Source organism: Cariama cristata, unplaced genomic scaffold (assembly GCF_000690535.1).
Source record: "Cariama cristata isolate BGI_N322 unplaced genomic scaffold, ASM69053v1 scaffold6915, whole genome shotgun sequence".
Lineage (NCBI taxonomy): Eukaryota > Metazoa > Chordata > Aves > Cariamiformes > Cariamidae > Cariama > Cariama cristata.
Window position 1 is genome coordinate 49,504 of NW_009618059.1, and position 26,692 is coordinate 76,195.

The following is a 26,692-nucleotide window of genomic DNA, read 5'->3' on the forward strand; positions in this document are numbered from 1 at the left end:
GAAAGAGTAATACAGGTACTGGAAAAAGAAATATCTCAAAGACAGATGGGAGGACCGTGTATCAGAAGGATTATAAGAAAGAGGGAGTTACCTAGAGGGTAAATTCCTCTCTTGCTGCTTGCAAATACTTGAAATGGGAAATTCTTTCAGAAAAGAAAACTTAGCTTAACCTGAAGTTTTTACCTCTCTGCTGATACTAGCCAAATAACAATGAAAGAAAAGATGGAAAAGAGCAGTCCAGTTAGGTTGAATGCATTTTAGCATTTTCAAATGAAATTGTTACACTTTGTTCCTTCACCTTGTTGCTTGTTCGTTTTTTTTATTTTATTTTCTCTTTTATGTCTGAAGTATGTTTACAATGAAATACCATGACTGATGAAAACCAGTAATTTGGGATTTTTTTTCTACAGAGAATTTAAGATTTGGGGTGGTTTATTTCTAAAAGAGAATTTAAAGATCTGTTTTGCAAAGCAGTTCTGTTCTTATTCTTGTAAGCCTCCTGGTTCACATTAGTAGTCAGCAATTAACAGAAGAGAAGTATGGTGAAGCTGGCACTTGGTAAGCAAGAGCGGAAAAAAGGAAGCAACAATGTCTGAAAACAGCAAGTTTTCAAAGAGGCCTTGCTTAGCCAGAATTTGTTCTGCCTCCACCAAGGTGCAGCTTTTCCAAAAGCATGAAGCTAGTTTGGAAAAGGACTTGTATTCATGTTACTTAGTTACAAACGCTTCCATACTAGAATGTGTGCAATTTGTGCAGTCCACTGGAGTAGCCAGGAGTTGTGGTTCTGAAATGAATGCACAGATTTTATTCCCTAGACTCGCTAGACTTTTACTTCTCATCAAAGCTGGTATAAATGTAGAACACCTTCTAATCTTTATGTGAAAGGAGTGCAAACTTAAAATAAAGCCTTATACATTTGTCATCCTTTAAAGAGGATCTGATTCATAAACGTCCGTGTTGCCAGCATCAATGACAAATGACATCCAGTTTTTCAAAACATGGTGGAATGTGCATGTAGAAATAATGTACATAACCTGCCCCAAATATGTCATGGTAGGAGTTGTCTATGGAAGAAAGTCATCACACATCAGAGCATGGAGACATCTTAAGCACCTTTCAAGAACTTTGGAGGGGTTGATCTTTCTTTTTCAAAATATAGCCAGAGGAAGATGGTGGTAGTGTTGCTGCTGTACTTCATATCCTGGTGGTTACAGCAGTCACCTTTAAGATAGCAAACCTGAATTGTAATTCTCGTGGCTAAGCAGATTTGAACATCTCCCATCTTTAAGAAAAATGCTACATTAGAGTGACACTGTTTCCCTTCTATCACCTTCAGTACAGTCATGTTTATGAAATCAGAATTGTAATTTAGCTGGGAAGAGACCTCAGGAGGTCTCTGGGCCAACCTCCTCCTCAAAGCAGGGGCAGCTATGAACTTGGGCCAAGTTGCTCAGGCCTTTATCCAGACAGGTCTTGAAAAATCTCCAAGGATGGGGACACAACCTTTCTGGGCAGCCTGCTCTACCGCTTGACTATCCACATGGTGAAATGAAGGCTTACTTTACATCTAGTCTGAACTTGTCTTTTTTCGATTTGGGTCCATTGTCTCTTTGTCACAGCATGCACCTCTTTGAAAAGCCTGTTGCTGTCTTCCTGGTACCTTCTCCCTAGGCACTGGAAGGCTGCTGTTACCGTCCCCCTAACGCTGCCCCACTCCAGGCTAAACAAGACCAGTTCCCTCAGCTTCTCCTCACATGGCGAGAGCTGGCTATTTTGTTGCCCTCCATTGAATTCACTCCAGTTTATCAAAGTATTTCCTGGGGTGTGAAACTAGGCACAGTACTTTAGATGTGGTCTAAGGAATGCTTAGTAAAGGTGGAGGGGGTGGTGTTGAGAGGCTCAGAGCATGTTAAGACACTACAAAAGGCATCAAGAAGTGAATAAAGTGGCATGCCCTGATTTTTACAGCTGGATTAAGGTGCTTTCTTCAAACAACCTATAGAAAGTAATGGTTCAGACAACTTAGGCAGAAAGAAGCAGTTTGTATCTCATACCTGTGCTAAGCAGTGCCATTTATTAGTAAGTAGAGAGTTTTCCTTGCTTTCCTTTTCTTCTTACTGCTTTTCTGTGGATGTTTGAGTGTATTCTGACAACACTTTCTCAGCAAAGTCACAGAAATTAGAAAGATGGAATATCTGGTTTCTCAGCTCTAGACGGATAGACTCAAAGTATGCACTGAGTAGCACTGGCAGGATGTGCAGGGCTGTTTGCCTGGTCAAACGCAGTGGTCTGCTGAACATTACTTAAGGGACTTTCAGGAAGCTAGTCAGAGGGTTGCAGGTGTGTGTGGCTCTTCAGTATTGAACTGAGGCACTGGGACACTTCTCGAAGTGCAAGTTCTCTTTGTGTATCTAGCCAAACGGGTGAATGATCCATCTTGCATGAGTATGCCCCGGCTGATCTAAATGAGGCTGAGAAGGCTGGACGCTGTAAAGTGCATGTTCTCATGTGTGCACGCCTAGCCCTTATGTACAAAGCCATAAAAAGAGGCATTTTGCAGACCAACAAAGTGTGTTTCTAAACACCTTGTGCTACTCAAACCAAAGTACTTTGGTTTCAGTTCATACTTAAGCATTCCAATATAAAACAGAAAAATCTCTGACATTCTTCATCAGAAGATGCTAAGAGCTTTAATATCTTGGGTAACTTACTTCAGAAGACTTACACTGAGTCTATTTTCATCTATTTTATGAAAGCATATTCCAATGCAATGGCTTGTAATCAGCACTAAGACTTCAAGGTGGTTAATTCACTGTGATTTGATTTATGCATTTTAGAGACAGACTGACATGATAGAGTGATTAGACCAACCTAGCTATCCAGCAATCTTTGAAAGCCAAGCTTACTCATCTGTAATTTTATCTCATTAGGATAGCTTTGTAAATTAGATTTTTTTAAAATACAGTTCTTACTTGAGATGATGAAAATGTCTTTATTTGCCAAACTAGTATATTTTATAAGTTTTTTTTCATGGCTTCACTGCAATCATATTACATTCCATTGCCACTGTGGAATGCATGGAGGGAAAAAATTGGCTTCCTGTGTTAAGAAGGTGAAGAAAGTGTCTGAAATGATAGCGTAACCAATTACACTCCACAATTATTTATTTCATTATTTTGTTTCCTGTGAAATGGCCAGGCATGAAATACTACCTGCTGCTGAGTGACTGGGATGTAATCCAGAGTTTTTAAATAATGATATTACTTCCTTGTAGAATATTTGTTTTTACACTGGGAGCCAGATGGATGCTTTTGGTGGAATATACATATGTCTGTACCTAAGCTGTATTGAAATCATATGACAGTTAAGCACCTGACCAACTTGGGTGCTTTTGAAATCTCAGGAAACATCAAGCTGAAACTTGAAGTGCCTAAATTCCCTTTAAAATAAAACTTGATGTGTTTATGTGTTGAAATTTAAGGAAAAGCATGCAAGTGATGGTTTGAGGACTTCACCAAGAAGTCTACACTTGCACTATGTTATGTTCCAGAATGTATCAGAGAAATTAAAGGTTAATAAATACTTTGTCTAGTGTGGACATCTGCAGCTGGGCATCTGCATTTTTCTTGGAAGAACTGGAACCCAGTTGCTGGAGTCTGGAATTGTGGAATTTATGTAACCTTGTGTTTCCAGAAAGCATTTTCTTTGAAAATGTAACTGCCCTATTGGTCAGGCAATAGAGTAATCAGACTAGCTACACATTTCCATGCTCTTTGTCTATATGACATCTCAAAATGTTTGGGTTTGCTATAATAAAGTACTCTTGCTTTGCTTAAATACGAGGAGGATTGCTCACTCATTTAATAGCACTTGGGGCATCCTAAGTGATGCAGTTTAGGGTTGCATAACAGAAATACTCTGGAACAGTTCTCTGAAACATGTCAAGTACTATTGCCTGTAGTTTTTGTCATGCAAGGTCTCTCAAACTCAGGCAAATCATTAATTTTATTTTATATAAAATGTCTGAGACGTGCAGCTGTGATGCATCAGATTCTAATGATCAGGTCAGGAAACGTGGCAAGCTGTTTTTCCTTGAAAGGGAGGACCGCGTAATACTATTCGTGATTGCTGTTTGTTCAATAACGTTTTCAGTCTTCCAATTTATTTACTTTCAATTTTGGTTTCAGTTCATTTAACCTTCAGAAAACATTTGTGCTCTCTCCTGCTTACAAAAGGAAGGCTCTGGCAGCGCCTTGCTGCATTTATCTCTTGCTGTGGAGCTATGATGTCTGCAGTAATAAATGTATCCGTTTGAAACAGAAGTGATTAAGTTCTTGTTGAAATGTCTTCTGGAACAAAACATTAGCTTTTGCTTTCAAAGGGCAGATATTGCAGCAGATAGCACTTAACCTGGCCAAGGACAAAGTGTTACGTTTAAACATCACTTTTCTGCTTGCCTCTCTGAAACAGCAAGGATATCTGCATTCAAGCACTTCCATTTCTTAATACATCAAAACAAGTATCTCTACAGAATTGAAAGTAGCATGATTGTAACTATTGCTTTATTTTTAAAAACAGCCCACCTATCCTACCAATTTGCTGTGATTTATTCCTTTGAACTTTTAAATCTGAAAGATACAACAAAGGAAAAAAGAATTGGGTAGACATTGGTATTTTACACACTAGGCTTCTGTCTTCAGAGGCACTAATTCATCTAGCTGTACATTTCTGAACTATAACCAAATTTGATCATCTTGTAGTAATCCTTGGTTGTCCACCTCAGAAATTCATATGAGATTTGACATTAATATTGTCATCTTGGAAGTATGTTGTAACTGTGGCAGTTGCTTTTCAAAGCTGATATATATCAGTGAAACCATAAAGATCCTCATTTTACCAACTATCTGGGAAAAAGCTCAAGGCCAAAAGATGAAGCATGGAGAAGGTTTGAGTTTCCTGTCCAGATCAGGTAGACACATAGACTACTTGTCTATTTGTGAGTATACAGAGCACAAGAGAGGTCCTTCTAGCACTGTAGAGGTCCTGATGCATTGCATAGGACTTTCTAAGTACAACTGAATCAAATCATTGACAGTAACTCATCAATCTAGTGACTAAGTGCTATACATTTTCTTAATTTGAAGCTAATAGGGATCCCAGTAACTATGCTGATACATCCCAAGTATGCACATACGATTTTGTATTCTCAAAAGTCAATATAGACGTTAAGAAACTATTATTATGTATTAACAAATGTGAAAATACAGAGCAAATACCAAATTGTCTGATTTTTTCGATTTTATCCATGTCTTGTTTTCAAAGAGTGTGTTTTAAGATGCCTCTATTTACCAAATATATTCTGCAAGTATACCATGAGTATTTATCAACGTTGTTCTGATTTTCATTAATTTTAGTGATGTATAAATTGCAATACTGTTTAGTTTTTTTTCCTGTGAGTGGAGTTTGGAAACAATATAATCTAAAAAATGTATGTGATATAAAAATTAGTCTCCTAACAATAAGTCCTAATTAATATTTTTCTCTTGCATTCTGTCTTTCAGATTTGTGATAAAGAATGGCATTACTATGTTGTCAATGTTGAGTTTCCCGTTGTTACGTTATACATGGACGGAACAACATACGAACCTTACCTTGTGACCAATGATTGGCCTATCCACCCTTCACACATCGCCATGCAGCTGACAGTTGGTGCTTGTTGGCAAGGTAATATGACAGCAAATAGTAGATAGTAGAATTATAAATTCAGACCAGAGGTATCTTATTTGTCTCTCTGATTACATATAATAAATAAATTACTGAAAGGCTAATGGTATAAAATCAGAAGTAAATCCAGAGTTAATAATGAGTCAAGTAATAGTAGACAGTAGAATTATAAATTCAGACCAGAAGGTATCTTATTTGTCTCTCTGATTGCATATAGTAAATAAATTACTGAAAGGCTAATGGTATAAAATCAGAAGTAAATCCAGAGTTAATAATGAGTCAAGTCCAAGGATGAAACGGATGGGATGTTAATAGGCTTTGTATTTCCATCATCTAAAGAAGTGTTGAACACAGTTTATGTATTCACTGTGAAAGATTGTCATCTTTATCTTTTACCTTCACTTCCTTTAATCCAGTTTTAAGCAAACTATCTAAATATTACTGTAAAGAACTCCAGCTATCTCCTTTCAGTTTGTGCCTCAAATTTCTTTCACAACTGATGGCCCAATCCTGTGCTCTTCACACTGAATGTATATCATCACTAATTCCACTAATTTAATGAATTCACCCTGTTATAGACCAGATTTAAAAGTGAGAACAAAATAAAACCAAAAGTCACAACCCCAGAGCCATACTTTTATGGACCTTTGCTTAAATATTGGTTTTTCCTGTTTTATACCCTTTGTAATCCCGTTCTTCTCATTCTTTTTTCTGGTCTTTACTGTTTGTTTTTCTGTTCTCTGCCTTACACCTGAAGCAGTCCTCTTTTTCTGCTCATCTGCTCTGGTAGAGTTGTCTCCACTACCCTTCCATGTTGATTTTCTATTTATGCACTGTGCCTTGTTTTCACTTACGACAAAGTTTGAAGTGAAGCAAACTGTATAATTAGGAAAAAGTGCTTTAACACAGATTGTGTTTCTTCCCCACTCTCTAGTGTTGGCTCACTTTCTCTGTTATTACCTTGTTTGCCAGTTTGATCTCTGCTCATTTACAAGATGTTATCTGCAAAATTGGGACATCTTATGCATGGCAGAGCTGTTCAGTGTAAACAGTATTAGAAGCAGCTGTTAGATTATGAACACCTTGGGGTAAAGATGCAATCTTTACTTTGATGACAACATGCAGAATAAAGCCACACTAATCCTAAAAACAAGATGTGATAAGTTTTGAATATTGATCACTGAAGTATTATGATAGCTAGTTAATCAGCATGACACTAATTCCATATATTTGTAAAAGTATAGACTGATTCTTGTCTAACTGATATTTGCTTGTGTAGGCTTCCATCTCTATAGGATGATCTTTAGGTGTATTGGGATTTTTCATTGATGTTAAATATATAACAGAATACATTTAATTTTACTCTAAGGTGTTAATATTCTAAGGGAATATTACTCCTTTTTTAGCTAAAAATATGTAGTGAAATACCTATCGAACTCTGGAAACCAGAACTTCAGTTTAGCCAGTAGTTTACTGGGATGTATAGTTGACAGATACCAATTTGATTTACATTAATGTTCTTTTAGTTTTATCTGTTTTTTTTTCCTCTTATGTAGTTTTGGAGCAGCATTTTTAAATCAAAGTTCCAGAGTTAATAAATGCAGATGTAATTCGTTCTTTCTAGACATGAGCAAATGCCATAGGGACTGTGAATAATCATTGAGTATTGCCTTCTGAAAAAATCAGCATTTCTCAGTAGCTGTCCTAAATAAATTTTATTTTAATCCCTTACTTCATGTTTATGACTTGGTTCTTCTGCATAGGTCTATGTAAATATTTTTGCATTATTTGTATTACTTCCACCCCTTAACTTCTTTCATTCATACATTGTGTTTTTATCACTTTCTAATAGCAATCTTTAGGGTTTTTTTTTCCCCTAATATTGGCGGGAATTCACTCCCCTCAGCCCTCACCTGAATCTGATGCTAATCATCATGCAGGTGCCAAGTTTTGAGAGCCGTGGAGTAGTAACTTCATCCATGGAACATGCACTGTATAAGCAAAAGCTATGTCAGTTTTGCCACAGTGCTGCATCGGTGGGTTTCATCTACCCCAAAGGCAGCTGAATACAATAATAATAATCTTCTCTCTTTATCTCAAATTGCTAAGAGAAAGAATTAAGGTAAAACTTCTCATACAGACTTCCAATAAATTTAAACCACAGACTATATTTAGTATTTAAGCAGTTAAACAAGTAGAAAGTTGCAATTCTTTTCAGACATTTTTAGCTTTGCCTTGAATAATTTAATGGTTTAATGAATAATGATTCAGGATAAGATTCTTCTTCCTTTTTGGTGACACATCTGATTTAAGCTACTGAAATTTTACCTATTGCTGCTGTCAATATTTACTGCAAGGTAATGTTATTGCTATTTTAATAATGTGAGAATTGGAGCTTGTCAAAAGTAGAAACAAATTTTCACTCTCATGAAAATGTCAAGATTTAGCTAAGATAGTGTGCTAAATATTCTGATAAACCATCATGTGTCAGGCAAAAAGGTGAACTTTTAATGCTTATACAAAACAAGATTTCAAGATACTGCTTTTGGCAAAGCTTATCTTTTGACAAGTTTGTTCTGATCACCTCAAACTATTTTAAATGAATGGAAAAAAGGGAAAGTCACCTTGTTAATAAGTTTCAGCACTCTATTTCAGTCAAATTGTAATTATTCAACATATAAAACCATTCTATTCTGTTCAAAATGTTAATTTTCATATATATCATCCATATATTTCAAGAAAAAGTGGATGTATCAAATAATTTGACTAAAAGTAGTTTCAGTGAAACTCTTAACTGCATCTACTTAGGATAATATATTTTGGCCAGTAAGAATAGTCTAAACCTTTATATTTTCAAAGCATTAGAAAACTGCTTTATAACCATCTATGATTTATTTCAGTAAAAATATGCAGTGATTTCGGTGTCATAAGCCATTCAGGGGACTACTTGTTAAGAGAATATGAGCAGTTTCTAGCTCTGGTTTGCTCCGACTATTTCCTTCCCTTTTCATCAAAGCACTGGCAGAATAGGAACACAAGCTCTAACCTCTTCCTTCAGAAAGGATCAGATTTTTTTTTCTGTCTTTTCTAAACGGTTTTATAGTTCTGAATCCACAGTATCCATTTGTCAAAGTCACATTATTTGAAAAACAATCACAACTCAGACAACTAAATGAACCAGAAGAAATGACATTCCGTTTTCTCACTACACCAATTCTGATTTGCTCACAGCAAAAAGTAAGTCATCATGACTGTGGGGCAGCTTAGTGCCTGGTGGGGAGCAGGAAGAGTGTATTTAGAGGGCAAAGTGAAAAATCAAGAACAAAAAGAATTGTCATTTACTCTCTTAGAACTAATAGGAAAATCTGCTATGAAGGATTTCCCCTCTTATATGGCAATTTTCAGTTCTGATCTGGAAACGGGGAATTGTTCTGCTGTTTGTTTAGGAATCTGAGAATCCTCCAGGTTATGAGACAAGTGACTCTTTCAGCCCTGGTCTTTTCATCAGTTACACTGGTACTTGTCCTGAGGTTACGTAGCAAGTACCACACTTGCACCTCCTTATCTTTCTCAGAGTTATGTCATGCAGGAGACTCAGGCACAGAAACGGAATTCTTTTCTTTGAGATTAATATTTCCTATTATTAATATTTCAATTCCAGAGTAACTCTTTTCTGACTTTTATAGCCTTGTTTATAGCACCCATTATGAAAAGTTAGGTTAGTTTTTATTTCTACCTTCAGCTGTTCAAGTGAAATATAAGAGCAGTTTAAGTTCAGTGCTGCTCTTCTGAATCTAACATGAAAACAAACCAAATGTGCAATCTCTCAGGCCTACATGATAAATTTAAACTTTAGCCTGTGACGTGCTGCTCACTGTGCTATTTGCATGAAACCATTTGCTTGGGTTTTATTTGGTTTTTTGGTGGTTGGTTTTTTTTTTTTTTTTTGACATCAGCATTCCAGTTATAATAGGCAAGTCGCTTCTACATCTTTGCCTTGGAAATGTAAAAAGTATGCCTGGTTTGTTTGTTCTTGATTTTATGCAATATTTCTTTAAATAATGTGAGTTGAGTGCTAGGACTCTCCTAAAAGGAGGAAAAATTAGTCTTTTCCTGAAGAGCAGAGTCTTGTCTAGGGGGCAAGAGGGTATTGGAGGCAGAATTTAGGGTCCCAGTATGTGGATGGCAGCCTGGAGACAAGCAGAGAGTGAAGACGGCTGAAAGAGCAGAGAGCCAGGCTCTAAAGGTGATAGAAGAGAACCTTCCTAGGGTCTGTCACGCACTGGGTAAAGTTTACTGCAACCCAGGAAGTCATTCAATTACCTAAACCCAAGCCTGGGGGATAGTTTCCAGAGTTAATGACACATTGGGCATGAGGAAAGTTGTCTAAAAAACATCTTTTTTACATTTTGCTCTGACATAATCAATATGAATTTTCTCTATTTAAAATTAGGTATTCTGGATGTTATTCTAGTATAATCTTGCCTTTTTCTTCAGGGAGCTCATTAAAGGGAAGATCTAGGCAGAGCTACTTCATTGATTTAGGGTTCTATCACAATGGTTAGCATAGAGTTAATTGTTTTTTATTTTGTGTAGTTCATGTTTAACACGGCTATACTTTAGAGGGGGTAGTTTATTTGAGGGTGAGAGTTAAAGCATTATCTAAACTGTTTAGTTGTGTTGCTCTAACAGGCTAAACTGTTCAGTTGTGTTGATTCAGTTACTTGTGACCCAAGAGCAGTGACAGCTGGAGACAGAAACTCCTTAACCTGTTGCAGCCTACCTCCAACAGAGTGCCAGTCTTCATGCACGGCAAATCCTAACTTACTTCTTAGCCTTGACTTCAGTGACACTAGGCCTGGAAAAAGGGAATACTGATTACAGAGCTAAGAAAACTGGACTCTTAGTGGACTGAGGGCAGAAATTAACAGTTTGGAGTGCTAGTACAGCTGTTCCTGAAATAAGGCCTTTATGTACCCTGGTAAAGTTTGACAGTTTTCTCTGCAGATACTTAGGGTTAAGGATATAACTTAATTTTAACTTCTTTAAAAGGCCTTTTTTGTTCACATCAGTGGTCTCACAGATGATTCTCAAGAGTGTGATTTTGATATAGGTGGGGTTATTTAGGTCCAAAGTGCTGTTCTGTCTGTAATGGTGAAAGAAATTTTGAGGCAAAATTACTCTTTCTCAAGGGTATCTAAGGGACAAAATTGACTCACTTGTATGTGTGCTTCCGAGAACAAGAGAGACACAAAAGAGCACATGTGGGAATTATGACCCTGGCACTGTCTCTGAACACCTACCTCCTTGAATGGATGTTAGAAGCAGACCTGGTCCATCAAGACAGGAGAGAGCTCAAGGCTCAACCTTGGCTCTCATTTCTACTCTCTGCTTCTCTAACAACAAAAAGTTTGCCCTTCCAGCTCAAGATTTTCAAGAGCTTTCCAAACAATAAAGAGGTTAAGAAGTAGAATTATCCTCACGGAGTAAGTGCAGTTTCAAGAGGGATGTCATTTTTGCTCAGGTCACTTAAAAGAATCTGCATCACAGCAAGAATAGAATCAGACTTTCTGATCAGCCACAAAATTGTTCTTATTCTCCCTTTTAGATTTTGCATTCCTGTTTCATTCTCCTAAGCAATACAAACAAATTAACGTTAGCTTATCCTGGAGCTGCACTTTCTGGGAGCTTACCCTAGTGAATTCTCTTGAGTTTATTATTTTTGATTCAGTTTATCTGAGGACATAGCAACTGGACACTTTTACAGAGTGAGAAATTTCTTCTATTAAACCAAGATTTATAGGTTCCCACTCTGATCCCTTTATTGCTAAAAATTCTGTGGCAAAGGCAGCCAGAAGAAGGGAGCGAGTTACATGATTCGGTATTCTAGTCATCTTTTGTACCACAGGCTGCAAACAGACTTCCTCCAGGTTCCTCTGAAAAGATAAATTCTTGAGTTCATACTCTTTCCCTCCCAAAATGACTTGTTTCTTTATGTATCATTCCCAAAGTCCTGTCAGGAAAGTAACGACACAAGTTAATGACTTGTCATAAGGTTATATTGTAGCTTAGCATGACTGTCAGTCATTATTTCTAATAATGCCACCCATTCTAGAGTGCTGGAGCTTCACAGTGTAATTGTGCTGGCCACATTGCGCAAGGAAAGGTCTTTAGGAGAAGCCTGTCAACACGCAAACTTTGTTATCAGGAACATAGCAGAACACTATTGCAGTTCCTGTTTTCTAAGTAATTTCTGTTTTCTATTCTACCTTTCCTTTGTATTCTCCTGTCATTTTCCTCTTTCTTTAACCTAGGCTGCAGACCAATTTTTTTAGAGTCCTTCTGTGGAATAACCTTATTAACTTTATATGTCAGCACTCTGTTTATGTATCAATCACAACGTTGCAGTCAGAGAGCTGACTTACTATTCAAGGCAAGAAGAATGGTAAGAGTTAGAGAGGGATCAGATCACTGAGAGACAAATACACTGTGGGCAGTGTAGCAGCCTGTATCACTCAACCTTGGAATTCCCCCAGAAATTAAGATATTCAGTGAATAAAGATTACGCCCTCCTGTGCATTCTGACACCAGTGGATCACGCCTTGAGAGGTGACATAGCTTGCACCAACCTGAGGCCTCAGTGCAGTGATACAAGCAAATTAATGCAAAACAACAAAAGTAGATTTCAACATAATGTGATGCTGAATATCTGTATAGTGATGCTTCTGTCAGGACAGCAGTGTTCTCTCTGTATTGCCCTTCTCACCAAAACCAATATGGAGTGGATTTCAATGCACTTCACAGACCTTTGCTGGAATTTTAGCTGTAGCACAAATACAAACGTATGTAGAAGGTTAGCTTGGGAGGGTGTTTTCTTGGAGAGCTGAATTTGCATTAAATCTGTCACTAGTTCAGCATAGTCCCTTATTTAATTGAATTTCTGCACTGGGGACTATGCACCAGCACAAGAATGTTATTGGGATAATGGGAATGTAGGTTTTTTGGACAACATTGACATCACTTGGACTGTGATCTGCTCTAAGATATATAAGATTGTAACATTTTTCCATGATTCTTATAATTTCCCACAGTTTCCCTAGAAATAACAAAAATGTATTGGCTTAATTGTGAGAGGTTATAGAGTGTTTTTCTTATCTTGAGAAAAAATTACTTTAAATAGTAGAAGTTATATCACGCTTTTGATCTATATAGCTATTGCACAGAGGTAAATTAGCATATGCATACTTAAGAGCAGGTAGCCCTTAGTGATCTCTGTACTTGTCTTCAGATAATGCTTTAAAGCCTAAAGCTGTCTGTGTCAGGTCATCAGGTTATGATATCTACCACAAGCAGGGGCAGACTTAAATAGCGCCATGTTTAATGAGTAATTTTCTGAGTAAATTTTGTCTGAATAATATAAAAATTACTAAAACTTTTTTGTGCTGAGAAGCTCTGGGAGTATAAAAACTTGAGTCACTAGTTGGGACTACTCCCGAAATCTGTGTTAGGTTTCATCCTGTTTAACAACCAATCTACTTGTGAGGGAATTAAACCTAGCTTTCTAAACTGCCATTTGTAAAAAGATGGGATAATTTTGGGGGCTTGGACCTGAGGACTTCAGAGCCAGAATGTCTTGCAGCTGCTTCCAGATTCACTTCAGTCTTTATGCTGGGACCCCAAATAATCAGTCATTGCTTAGTTATCTGGCTTAGTATAACCAGAGCCTGTAATGTCTTAAAAGAATCATATCTCAGTTGGAAATTCTCTTCATTTATCATTTCCAGTGAAAACCTCATTGTGCTTAGACTGCCCTGATAATTACTTGCTCATTATTAGGGTAGGGCAAAAGGCCTAAAAGATCTGTGAGCTCAATAAAGTCACTTGTTCTGACAAAAAGACATGATTGTTCTTTGGAGATTGGTAATCGAATGCAAACAGTGCTTTACATTTCTGAAGTCAAAACAATATGACAGTAAAATTCAATGATAATCAAATTCTGTCACACTTTATATCAACCCAATGTGAAATTAAGAAACAAACCAAAACAAAACAATATCATGGAAATAGGCTCTGCTTCATTACTGAATGCGCCTTAACCCCATAAAGTCTGAACCCTGAGAGTTTCACCTGGAGTCTCCAGTGTTCTATCTAACAGAGCCTCCTCATGGCTGGGATCAGAAGATTTTTGCTAGATGACAGTCCTTAACCCCCCTAAATTGTTATTCATCTGAGAGATTCTAGCTGTTTACAGCAAGGTGACATGTACAGTGGAAGCATTTGTTTTCCTCCATTGTATAAAGAAGTCATCCTGACTGATCTGCCCACAAGTACGACAGGCATCTGCAACATACTCTTCTAAAACCAAGTAAGTTAATTCTGCATTTGATCTGTTGTGCTTGAAATTTCAGGCACCAACTGTAACTGTACTTGTGATTCTTTAGGAATATGCCACACACAGTGATATTGTAAAGTCCTGCTTTCATTGGCAGCTTGACCACTCCCCAGGAGGGCTGCAGTGGGTGCAGCATACCGCCTTTTTGGGTGTGTGCATCCTCCTCCGACCTGTGCTTCCTGCTCCAGCGTGCTGGGGTGCTGGGCTTACTGTGAGCACAGGCACCAGCTGCAAATACCACAGGAGGGAATTTACACTCAGAAGTAGTCAGAGGGTTATAAAGTTCTTGTGGGGAGGAAACATCCTGACACTACTGGAGGAGGTAACCCTACCCCTAGGCTGCAACTAGTATCATGGGACATTAGTAGACCCTGATAATTCTCCTTCTCTAGATAATTCCAGTAGCAGCAGGCACTTTATTTTTGCAGCTCATTCTGAGCCCTGTGCCTATTTTATGTCTCAGCTGTCTCTTTCTCAGAATGATAACCGAAGTGCCTGCTACAATGGTTTTATCTGGTGGGAAGCTCAGCTGGCCAGGGCAGGAGCCGCCTTCTGTATGTTTTGGTGTTAGTGTGTGTGCTGTACTTGTTCACCTCCACCAGCATTCACACTCAGCGGAAAAGGAAAGTAACTCAGAAAGACTTTATCAAAGTGGCCCTGGGTAAAGTTCTTGTGGGAGGGACGCCGCTGCCCCTAGTTCCTGGGCTGCCCTACTTGCTCTGCATTGATAGAGTGCCAGGCAGAAGAGATCAGAACCAGCACAGAAGAATCCCAGTCCAGAAAATAGTTATTATTTTAGCAAGAGAAAAATGTGACGCATACAACTTTGACAATGACTAAGTAGTGAACAGCATTATAGTGAATAATTATGTATGTCAACAGTTCCTTTGGATGCCTCCCACAGTCTGTTGACACCATCTTCCTATTACAAGAATTGAATTAATGCCAAAAACCCAACATCCATTCTCCTGTATCTGCCAGACTTTGGGAGTGGATGTGCATGCTGGGTCAGGTGGAGAAAGCAATGCACAATTTTATCAAGGTTTAAATCACACTGTGACCTGTGTTGCTTTGCAACTGTGATGGTGACTGCAACATTTGCGTTTAAGGAAAGGGAAAAACCCAGCAGCTTCGATGCAAGGGTCTGTAATGATAGTAAGTGATGTTGTTCTATAGTGTTGTTTCAGACTTTTTTTGTGTTACAGACATCAACCTAATTCCCTGACTGACAGTAGGGAAGGTTCTGTTTTCCTTTGTTGGTCACATCACTCAGCTAAGCCTTAACTACTTAACTGTCCCCCAAGAATTAGCACTAACAGCATATTAATCTGTTGTAATCAATAAACACAGCTGAGTGAAACACAACATGTTAGACAGTTGAAGAGTAGCATTTCTTACTCTCTCAGCTCTTGATGCTGTAACGTTGTGGAAGTGAGCTGTATCTGAGCTGTATCTCACTCAGGAGAAAGGGCAAAAGGATCCTGACAGCAAAAATCCTGTGAAACTTGCTGAGGCAGTCTGGGTTAACTGGATGGCCTGACCTCTGGGTAGAAACTGGCAGATGCTATGTTACAGAACACTTTGTTTTTCACTGCACCATGGCATTGGGAAGTAGAAAAAATTTTAGGACAGTTGGATTACCTCAAGATCATCATCACTGGAGCTCCACTTTGTTCTCTGAATTGTTGCTCCAGAGGCTTGTGTAATCGATTTAGGTCATCTTCATTATCTCAAAAATATTGTTGCTTAGGCTCAGTTTGGTGTCAGAACCAGAAGTTAAGTTCAAAGCGTCTTAAAGCAGTAAGAGCTGTTGGGAGTAGCTTATGTTATTTGCTCAGTTGTTTCTTAGTATGTGGTAATTTCAGTGATGAGTCAAATTCAGATAATGGAACTGAGCATTCCTCCTGCCAAATGAAGTCAGTGGCTCTGAGCTGCCTATCAGCTGTGTGTGGAGCTGCCCAGGCATCAAATGTATCATGCTCAGGGTGAAAGGACCTCTATTTGAAAAGATCAGTATTTAGAAGAATTTGGATAATATTCTGCAAAAATGTTACTATCAGCATTAGCTACAGTTACACACTGTGCTTTAACATGCTACAGAATTACCATTTTCATGCTGGATTAAATATATTTGTACTAACCCAATCTTGGGAGCTAAGAATTTTAGAGTGACTAGGACTTGGAAGCTGGCCATCCTGGGCTAAATTTGCACTAAGTGAGCGGCTGAGGTCAAATACTTGAAGAATAATAGATTGCAGAAGCAGAAGGAAAGACAGTATTCAAACATACTAATATAGTAGAAGCTAGCATGACTAAAACACTGGTACAGACAGGACTAAAACAGCCAATTGCTGAGGATTTTCAATTTATTCTGACAATTTTTTCTTCTTACATTTTTTTTTTTTGAGATTGAAAAACTATATTCCCAGTTATCAAAAATTCCCCTTATCAAAGCTCGAATACAGGATTGTAGCAGATTGGTTTTAGGCCATTCCTTCAATTTTAGCAAGAGTTTTGGGTTTTTTCTTCCCAATTTTATTGCTTTGGATTTTGTCCATTTGCAATCTAATAATTACTGGCAATCGAAACACATCAGCAAGCTAACATACCCCACTGAGCTGAGAAGATTCTGAAATGCTGAGGTAGAAGAATATCAAAATGTCAACAAGCTGCAATTACAAGCGGCTGTGATAAGAGTCAGATATAATGACTTCTGCTCACCTTTGAGGATAAAATTGGCAGGTATATAATTTTGTCTTTAACTCTGGTAAAAGGTGCTTATGGAAGGCTTATTTAGCAGTCTGTTTTTTTCTATTAAAGTGTGAGATAATATTCTCTCTTTAAGTGCTCGTGTTTTTTCATGTGCAAAAAGCTAGTATTTACACTGCTCTGGATTAACAGGCATGTTCTGTGTAAAACACATACAACATTGAGAAGAATGCTAGGTCATGGTTAGTACTTCAGATAACAGCAGGAGTTCCAGGAACAGCAACAGGGATAATCATAGTCTACAGTGTTAGGCAGAAGTTGTAAAGAAAAGGCCTTGTGTAGCCTGGCAAAGGAAAAGGGAAGACATAGCCATATTTTGACAGCTCACATTCCATCAGGAATAAACTTCCAGCTCTAAGGATCAATGGTCATTGGAGTGGATTGCTTGGGGAGCCTCTGTCTTCAGAAGAGTTTACAACAGCTCAGGCAATTGTCAACAATGGATTAAGTACAGCTATTCTTGTCGTGGGGCTAGCGGACAGACAGTATCGTCCCTCAGACTCTGCTTTCAGTTGTTCTAGAGCAATTGTACCAGCCTGAATCACCCTGCTGTAACCATGGGCATAGTTTTGCAGATTTTCTCTACTGATACAATATGAGACGAGCTAGTCCCAGCTACTTTTCACTCACATTTTCTTGAAATGCTCACTTGTTTTTTTTACATAGCAGTTGATAGCCTCTCCAGAACAAAGATTATATCACCTCCTTTACAGTCCAAAATCTATCTATACATCTGCACAAAACCCAACCTTAGTCCCGTGAATAGGGTAAGTATATAAGCCTGTTCTTCAAATACTCACTGTTTTTGTAGTGCCTGTATCTGTAGAGCATTTTAAAAGCTTATTCCAGAAAACACTCATATTCTCTTCCATGCTTTAATGTTAGTGGTTAGGCAGATGATTTACAGGACAGATGACTTTGAACAAGAATTATACATCTCCAGGGTGGTAATGCCTCCTTGTACACCAGTGTTTTTTAAAGTGGGGCGTGGGCACAGTGAATACTCTGTATATTTAATATGGTTTATGGGCAGTTACTGTATCATTGTAAATGACCTAGCAATGTAATTGTAAGCGCTTTGTCAATGATACCAGAGAAGAACTAGTCCAAAGTGAAAGACTGACCAATTGGAAAAAAAAATAAAAGTCTCCAAACTTGAAATTCCTATTTGTGGATGAAAGCACCAGTCATGTTGCTCTATAGCTTTACTTCAACTGGTTTATCCTGCTTATTTCTGTCAGGCATAGCCACAGCACTGAATTATTTGTTCTAGCTTCTTGTCTAGTCCTTTATACATTTTAATGAGCTAACTTCACACTGAAATACGTTAGCTTATCTGAGACTGCTTCTTATTTTGCATCTCCTCAGAACTACTAAGGTCTACTGGCAGACTTACTGTAGGTTTCTAAATTTCAAAGCTCCAGGATTAGTGTTGGCGATTTAGCCTTGGAACTTGCTGTCTTCCAAATTCTGTTAGGGATATGAGAATGTGAAGCCTCAAAGCACAATGTGATTCCCTTCTTCTTCTGTACATTCTTAGCTGTTTTTCTCTCTTTGTTTCCTTTTTAGGGAGAGATTTGCATTAATTTTTTTTTTTTAATTTGGCTTACCTTTTTCTATCCAGATACATTGCTGCTGTATTAGTGGCAACATGTACTTTTAAAGACAATGTAAACAGATAAATATAACAACCTTTTTGCTGAAAAACCAATGTCCCCACAATGCGCTATCTAATTACCAAATAACTACCTTGGTAAGTATCAGAAAGGCCAAAATTACATTACAAACTAATCCTGCACTTTAGCTGTGCATGAAACATACATGAAAGTTTCTATGAAACCTCAAAACAATTTTGCTCAGTAGTTTTCTGTATAATGGACAAATGAATGAAAGATTGGAGAATAATGTCTCCTGGAAGATCTGAGTTTGGGGTAAAAAGAGAGGCAGTTTGTGCTGCAATGTTAAAGAAAAGAATGAAACCTGTCTACTTCTAGGAAGAAACAGCTTGCTTAGACACCTTCTTTTCTCTCAGTACACCAATGTGTATGTTCTTCACTATATAAAATAACTTCAGTCGTCTTCATAGTGCTCATACTGCATGGACTAGAAGTGATGTTTTTCAGGCTTTTAGGTAGCGACATCAGCCTAAAGAAAAATTGTCACTTCATCCCTATCCTAACCCCAATCCACCCACAAATCTTGAAGTTAAAGTTCAAGCTTGAGCTAGCTTGCCTGGCAGAAATAGGTTGTTTGACAGTAGAGCTACAAACACTGCAGAGATGAGTTATCTACCAATTACAACAGCTTATCAACTGCTAATCCAATTAGTTTGCATGGCTTCACTGTTGCGTGGCTCTCTTCGTCCTCTCAGGCTGAAGGTAGGCAGTAATTCATATGCACTGATACAGCTAACACTTGCAGGAAAGACAAGCTCTAAAAATTCTCCTAGAGGAGGATGAGTAAATCACTAAATATCCCAAGAGTAATTTAGATGCTATGATCACTGGTGCAGGCAGTATATAATCACATTTTATTGACAACTCCTAAAGATCAGTCTTCCTTTGAAGCTGCCTAGAGTGAAAGTGAATAGAGCGTAGCTAGAGGGCTTAATGTAACATACAGTGGCGAGACCTGATCTGGCACGAAATGAGCTGCTTTGGGTAAGGGGAAGCACTGTACGCCTTTTAGCATAGTGCTGTACATTGGCCTGCATTCACTGCTGGGAGTTTACACCGTATCCTTAGAGACAACCATTTGCAGAGAGTGTAGCAGTTTGCTTATGCAGAATCAAGACTCATAGCACATCTGAGAACTTCAGGTAGTAAGTTTCTTGGAGGAGAAAGACAAAGGCTGTGTAAGTGATCTTGTAATAGAAAACTTGCAAGCACAGTTTCTGTATAAATAAATACTGGACCTTAAATATTTTTTTTAAATTCATGTTTGATCACTCCAATAATGTCATCGATTCATTTTTCAAAAATGCTGTGCTTCCTTGGACACGGGTTTGGGAAGCTGTGTTTCATCCCAGAGATGTTATCACAGCTTTATAAATGTCTGCATATAATACTGGAAAAACACTGACAAGAATCTTCAAGACAGATTGCTACTAGGTACCACGCAACAACCCGCAAAGCAATTCTGCTTATCACAATAAATAGGATCTCAAATATACTTGGCTAAAATGGTTATAAATTCTTTAAATGTGTTAAAAAATAAAGCAAATTATTAGATGTGTGATTTATGTACTGGTATCAATAATATTTTTATATTCTCTTTCTTGCAGGAGGTGAAGTCACCAAGCCCAGGTTTGCTCAGTATTTCCATGGCAGCCTGGCCAGTCTAACTATCCGGCCAGGCAAAATTGAGAGTCAGAAAGTGATTTCCTGTTTGCAGGCCTGCAAGGAAGGTCTGGATATTAATTCTTTCGAGAGTCTTGGCCAAGGAATAAAGGTGAGGGAAGAACTGACATCATCTTTGATACAAATTTAGAGCTGATTTATGAAGTGGAGAGCCCAAGGTAGAGTACACACAGTACAAATGTACTCCCAGAAGCAATGTAATTTCCCATAAAGTCATGCAAAGAAAAAGCAGAACAGTAGGAGAGCTATGACACCGCAAAGAAAAATGTTTCCATTATTGCAAATGTAAACGTTCAAAAAGTAAGGCGCTGCTGATATTTCAGAGTCCATAAGAATTACCAGGTTGTGTTCTCCGGCTTATTTTGGTAGTTATACAGAAATAGACATGATTCCAAAGAATCATGGAATTTTGATCTCAAGTAGCTTTAAAGCAATGGAAAACATAAGTGGAATATCCTTCATCTAAAGGCAACTCAGAAAGAAGTCCCAATGCAATAGTATTGAAAAATTCGAAGTGTATTTCAAGAGGAAAACATTATGGGACGTGAAAATTGGACAATAACAAAACCTAAAGTCAAGAAATTTAAGTTTTACATTTGCATGTAAATAATTATTCATCTTTATTATGCATATGACTGCCTTTACTGATATTGTAACACTTTTCCTAAGAGTGCAGAACAACAGACAGAAGGAAATCCTATATCAATTGCCATTGTGGCCAGATTGCTTTGCATTCATTATGGCAAATTCTTTTCTTTTGGATACATATGTAGGTTCTTTACTACAACTTCCTTAATGGTTACATGAGATACACTGTCAGTTTCTCTTTACTGATACTGTTATTAGATGACGAGTCTTCTTCTGCCTAATAAGTAAACAGACCGTTAAGCTATTTCCTAGCACCCAAACCACAATGCCATCTTCCAAAGGAGCTGAGCTTCAGTTTCAAACTGAGAAGATAGTTTGGCTGCAGACTGTGCATTCTGTGAAACTGTACAGGTGATTTTTTAGTGTGTTGTTTTTCAGTGGGGAGGAAGATGGTGCTGTAACACTTGATCTTGAGCACATGGTGGAAGTGCCATGTACTACATTTTATTAGCTGAACCTTTTCATTGTACAAGATGGGAGACTGATCTGAAATACACTCAAATGTCTGTCTAGGTGATAAGTTGCAGTGGTGTAGTATAACCACTACAAAACCTTGTTCTCTGAAAACAAGGGTAAAAATGAAAATTGAGAGTGCAAACGTAAGGAGGAATTTTGCTAGCTCTAGCTTTTACATATGACCAAAACACCCCAAAGGTATTTCTTTTCCTCATCCTACCAAGGACGTCATTAAGAATTTCACATTGCTGAATCTCCCAGCAAAATGACACACTTATGAGTAAAAGCTATTTTTAAAAGACAATGCATACAAATAGCAGGTAGGGTTTTCTGTAACGTGAGTGTATATGCCTACAAGTTCTTTGGTGGGATTTCATATTAATTAAAGCAATGTACACTTGGTCCGTGGTGCTTAAAAGCATAGCAATTCCTCCCCTATTGTCACACTCTGAAACTTGACAATATTTGAGTAGTGTTGTTTCATGGGCTTGGAAGAATCCCTGTTACACCACCCATTGCTGCTCCAGCATGGGTGATTGGCTTCCTTACTATACTGGCAGTGCAGTGGGGAAAATGAAGATGAGGGATTGTTTTCTGCTTTGTCTTTCACCAAACTTCAGAACATTTTCATTTTCTGAAATACAGATAAGGCATAGTGTTTTTTTAAAGTTACTGTTTTCATTTTTATTTCCTCAGCAAGCTCAACAGTCAGTGCAACAGCAGGAGGCAAAAATGAAAGGAGATAGATTGTGGTAGGATTTCTTATTGGGACTGACAGAAAGAAGCTCAGATGAAAGTGGAACAGTTGGCACCTGACCTTGAACAGAAGATTAATAGAGAGAAAGGGTTTCTGGTGTCAAAAATAAAAGTACCTGATCTCAGACAAGCATGTGTGACAGTTGTGCAGATGATAGGTTCTGTGTGGCTATTCACATGGCGCTTAGCAGATTCAGTGTTGGCAAATTGATGTTGGAAGGTGTTTCTGCAGGGCACTTTGCACTCATGCAGCTTCACCCTTTTAGCCACCTAAGAGAGAGCAATGCAGCTGTAATACAGTTTCTGACACAGTAGTGTTGGACTTTTTTGTCTGCAGTCTCATTTTCAAATATCTGTAACAGCTCTCGGAAACACTGTCTAAACTGTCGCTATTTTTAGCCTTTTTTTAATGAGAAAGACAAAAATGGCTCAGACTAGGGCTTTTTCTAGTCCCTTTGGCAGCATTCCAGCTGTTCTGGCAGCTGAACTATTAAGTCAACTAGCGAGCTAGAGTCTCCTTTTGCTAATTTTATTCTCTACTACTGCTAGCTTACAGAAAGGAAAAAGAAGTGTATGCAGGCTGTGACTCATCTTAGTCCTCCTCTTTCTTTGTTAAAAAAAATACCCTTCAGTGTGTTATGACCTTCCTGTGCAAGCTTTAAACCCAGTCCTCCATGTTCTGTTCGACAGAGAACCCAGTGCTTCATTCTGTTCTTCACAGTCTATTTGCTCTTTTGCTTTTTAACCTTTCTCAGTGTAAGTAAGTGTAGACAACCATTGTCTGTATATAATAGAACATGTTCATTATAATCAATATCCAGCTTTGGGAAGGGACTGCATGTGAAAGAAGGGTGAATTTCTTTGTGTTTTGTGCTGACAACAGTACGGTACAAAATCAAGGGGGTTAATCTGGTTTTCTCTGCAATGCAGATGGTTTGCTGAAACAATTAACAGACAAAAAAAAATGGAATCAGGAGGAATTATGATGAAGATAAAATCAATCATTTGCTATGTGACTATAGTAGCAAAGTTTCTTGGTCAGCAAGACTGTTTCACATTCAAAGCAATAGACTACAGAACAATCAGGGCTACAAGAATAGCCATTAACTTTGCAAGGTTTGTTGGCTCAAATGAGCAGCTGGCTTTGCACAAGTAGCAGCTCCATCTGAAATCATGACACCCTTTTTGATCAAGAGACAGAGAAAAGAGAACTCCCTTTATTGTGTTTGATGTTAATGAAGATGTAGGAGGCAAATGTTATAATTGTTTTGTTCATTCATGTTGAAATATAGCTTGGAAATATAGCCCAGGGTAAAACCAAACAGAAATCAGGGAAAAAATGCTTCTGCATGCTACTCTGCTTTAAGCCAATATTTTTTTATGAGGGATGTGTTTAACCTGAAAAAATTACATAGGAATAATAATGATGACAGTAAGTTAAAGTTTTAAACTCCACAGCTGCAGAAATAGAATCATAGAATCATAGAATCATTATGGTTGGAAGAGACCTCAAAGATCATCAAGTCCAACCGTACACCTGATGCCACCCTGTCCACTAAACCATGTCTTGAAGTGCCACATCTAAACGTTTTTTGAACATCTCCAGGGACGATGACTCCACCACCTCCCTGGGGAGCCCATTCCAATGCCTAATGACTCTAACAGTGAAGAAGTTCTTTCTAATGTCCAGCCTGAACCTCCCCTGGCGCAACTTGAGACCATTTCCTCTCGTCCTATCGCTAATTACCGGGGAGAAGAGCCCAATCCCCACCTCACTACACCCTCCTTTCAGGTAGTTGTAGAGGGCGATCAGGTCTCCCCTCAGCCTCCTCTTCCCCAGTGCTAAAAACCCCAGCTCCCTCAGCTGCTCCTCGTAAGGCTTTTTCTCCAAGCCCTTCACCAGCTTTGTTGCCCTTAAATAGTATCAGCAAAGTTGATATGGCTGGGCGAAGTACAACAAATTGGGATTAGTTTATTATAAAATTAATTATAACAGTAGTTATTCAGATATGAAATAGATGACTGATATGAGTACATATTTTAGGGAATAACGGATGGATTCAGCCAGCAATAGCTACTAAGAATTATTTTTTTTCCTTAAATCATTAGATTTTAAACTTAACATCTGTGCAACATTCCTTAAAAATGTCTTATTTTGTACTCTGAACCTGGTACCTTAAATACTAATTGTATGCATTTCCCCTAGTATCACTTCAACCCTTCCCAGTCAGTCCTTGTCATGGAAGGAGATGACATTGAGAATATAAATCAAGCTCTCCAAAAGGTCTCATACATCAACTCTAGACAGTTTCCTACTGCAGGCGTACGACGTCTCAAAGTCTCATCTAAAGTCCAGTAAGTTATACTTCAGCTGAACTGATTAGATAAGGAATGTTTTTAATGAATTACTTTTTTCATTGGACATGTAAAAAGAACAATTTTGGGTAAATTACATCGCTAAATCATACTTCTATGTTACTGAGCATAAAGGATTAATTTCATTTACTTTTATGTTGATTTATGTTGTGGTTTTCTTTTGATATTATCCTTTTAAGAAACTTTTCTTGTTAATGTAATTTACTTGCATTTTGTTTATAGTTTGGAGCATACAGTCCAGACTGAACAGTACTTGCATTTATTGCATTCTTATTTTACTGTTCATTTTAAAAAGTTATAGTTTCTTCTGAGATAGCTAACTTTTAAAGTCAGCCTATTATATCTAGACAGACAACATATCTGCAAGAGCAGTATTTGTAGCTATGCTTGAAATGGTCTTTGTCTGTCTGTATCCCTTTATGGCTGTCATCACTGAAGTACCGATGTGGGTTTTAAACAGAAATCCGTGTCCTTCCATTTTCATGCAACAATAGTGACAGAACCTGCACAATGAGCTTACAGATCTACATAATCAAAGAGCCGTCTGTCACTCCTGAGCTCCCCTGGGGTACATCTGTGTAAGAGCAAGTTGTACCATGCAGTGAAAGCAGATCTTTAGGATGAAAATAAACATCAGTTCTACGAACTCTCATCTACTGTGCATACAGTTCTTACTAAGTACTAGGTTTTGTCTAGTGCCGTGGGCTGAGCACACTAAGTGTCTGGAGAGCATCTTCTGATGTAGTTTTGCTGGAAGAGATCCAGTTTGCACTCTCCAAGGCTGGCCCAAGCCTTGTGCCCAGATGAAGTATGATAGAGTTGGTCAGGAGATTCACTTCCAAAGCACAGTGCTGATTCAGATGAGAATGCTAATATAGGCCCCTTTTGTTCCCAGTAAGTATTGGGGGGTGCCAGAATGAGTTCATGATGGGTCCAATTTAAATGGATAATTAGGCCCTTTTATTTACACATTATAAGATAACCATATTATATTCATTAGATGCCACTTTGAGAATTTAATGTTAGGTTTACTAAAGTTAGTTGTCATCATCTGATTAATTTTTTTTAACCATTCACTACTTTGTTAAATGTCAGTTAAGCATCAAAATATTCTCATAGTGACCTTACTTAAGACTGAGCTTGTCATGAATGTTTGCTAAGCTGTCCCTCCATCATTTCAGTAGTTGTGAATGTGGGAGGGAATGAGAAACAGAGCTGTTGCTGTCACTGCTGGCGTACGTACATGGTGGTACAGATGCATGTCCTTGTGCGTGGCAGTGTCAGCGTATGGAATAGAGTGATCTGAGACAATACAAAGGGCTGAGTGCCATCAGGCGGGTTTTGGGCAGTGGAAGTGCCACATGTTTCTGATATGCAATGTTACATGCAGTTAATGAATAATATATTTTTCAGATGTTTTGGTGAAGATGTCTGCATTAGTATCCCAGATATAGATGCGTATGTAATGGTGTTTCAGGCCAATGAGCCCAAGATTACCATAAGTGGGATGGACCACTTTGCTAGACCAGCTGCACAATTTGAAAGTGAGAGAGGTGTTATTTTGTTACCTGACATCAGGATTGTCAGCACAATCACTAAAATGGAGCATCCAGTGGACTTAAAAGAACATGACAGAGGTTTGTGGATTTCTTTTTCTTTTAAAAAATATTACTTATTCTGTAACATGAACCCTCACATTTTTTTTAAAGGATAGTACAAACAAATTACACAAAGTCACTTCACCCAGATTAACTTAGGCAATGTTAGGCAGCAGTAATGCTGTACTGAAGACATTCAATTAAACACGTTGAAAAAAAATGTGTTAGTGATAGATCAATATATGCTCAAAAAAAGCAGCTTTCCCATTTAATATCTTGCCTAGTTCAGAATAATTCCTTTCCACTCTTCTTTATATATTCCATTGAGTAACATATTTTCATTAGAATCTCGCTATTTGTAACAGAATTTTGTTAATTGTTCTGATAAAGTGGAAAGCAGTAATTGACTAATAGTTGGAATTTTAGTCTATTCTTGTTTCCAGCTCTGCTACTGACTTGTGGGTGCTACTTGAGAAAGTAACCTTGTGCTTCAGTTTCCCACCTATATAATGTAAATATAATAATTTGCAAAGATTTTTTTCAATGATGACAGTTTACTCTAATGAACAATGTGTGTATTATTATTATATATGTGTATTAATATTATGAATAAT

At 37.9% G+C, this 26,692-nt stretch overlaps 1 protein-coding gene across 1 annotated transcript in view; it reads left to right on the forward strand.

The window, feature by feature from the left end:
• Positions 1-26,692, forward strand: part of CLSTN2 (calsyntenin 2) — a gene marked incomplete at its 5' end in the record, with an annotated part of 68,932 nt that overhangs the window by 34,792 nt on the left and 7,448 nt on the right. The window contains 4 exons of the mRNA XM_009700714.1: positions 5,562-5,724; positions 20,169-20,335; positions 24,311-24,459; positions 25,894-26,117. Coding sequence (XP_009699016.1) covers positions 5,562-5,724; positions 20,169-20,335; positions 24,311-24,459; positions 25,894-26,117 — 703 coding nt within the window. The remainder of the gene's footprint in view (positions 1-5,561; positions 5,725-20,168; positions 20,336-24,310; positions 24,460-25,893; positions 26,118-26,692) is intronic.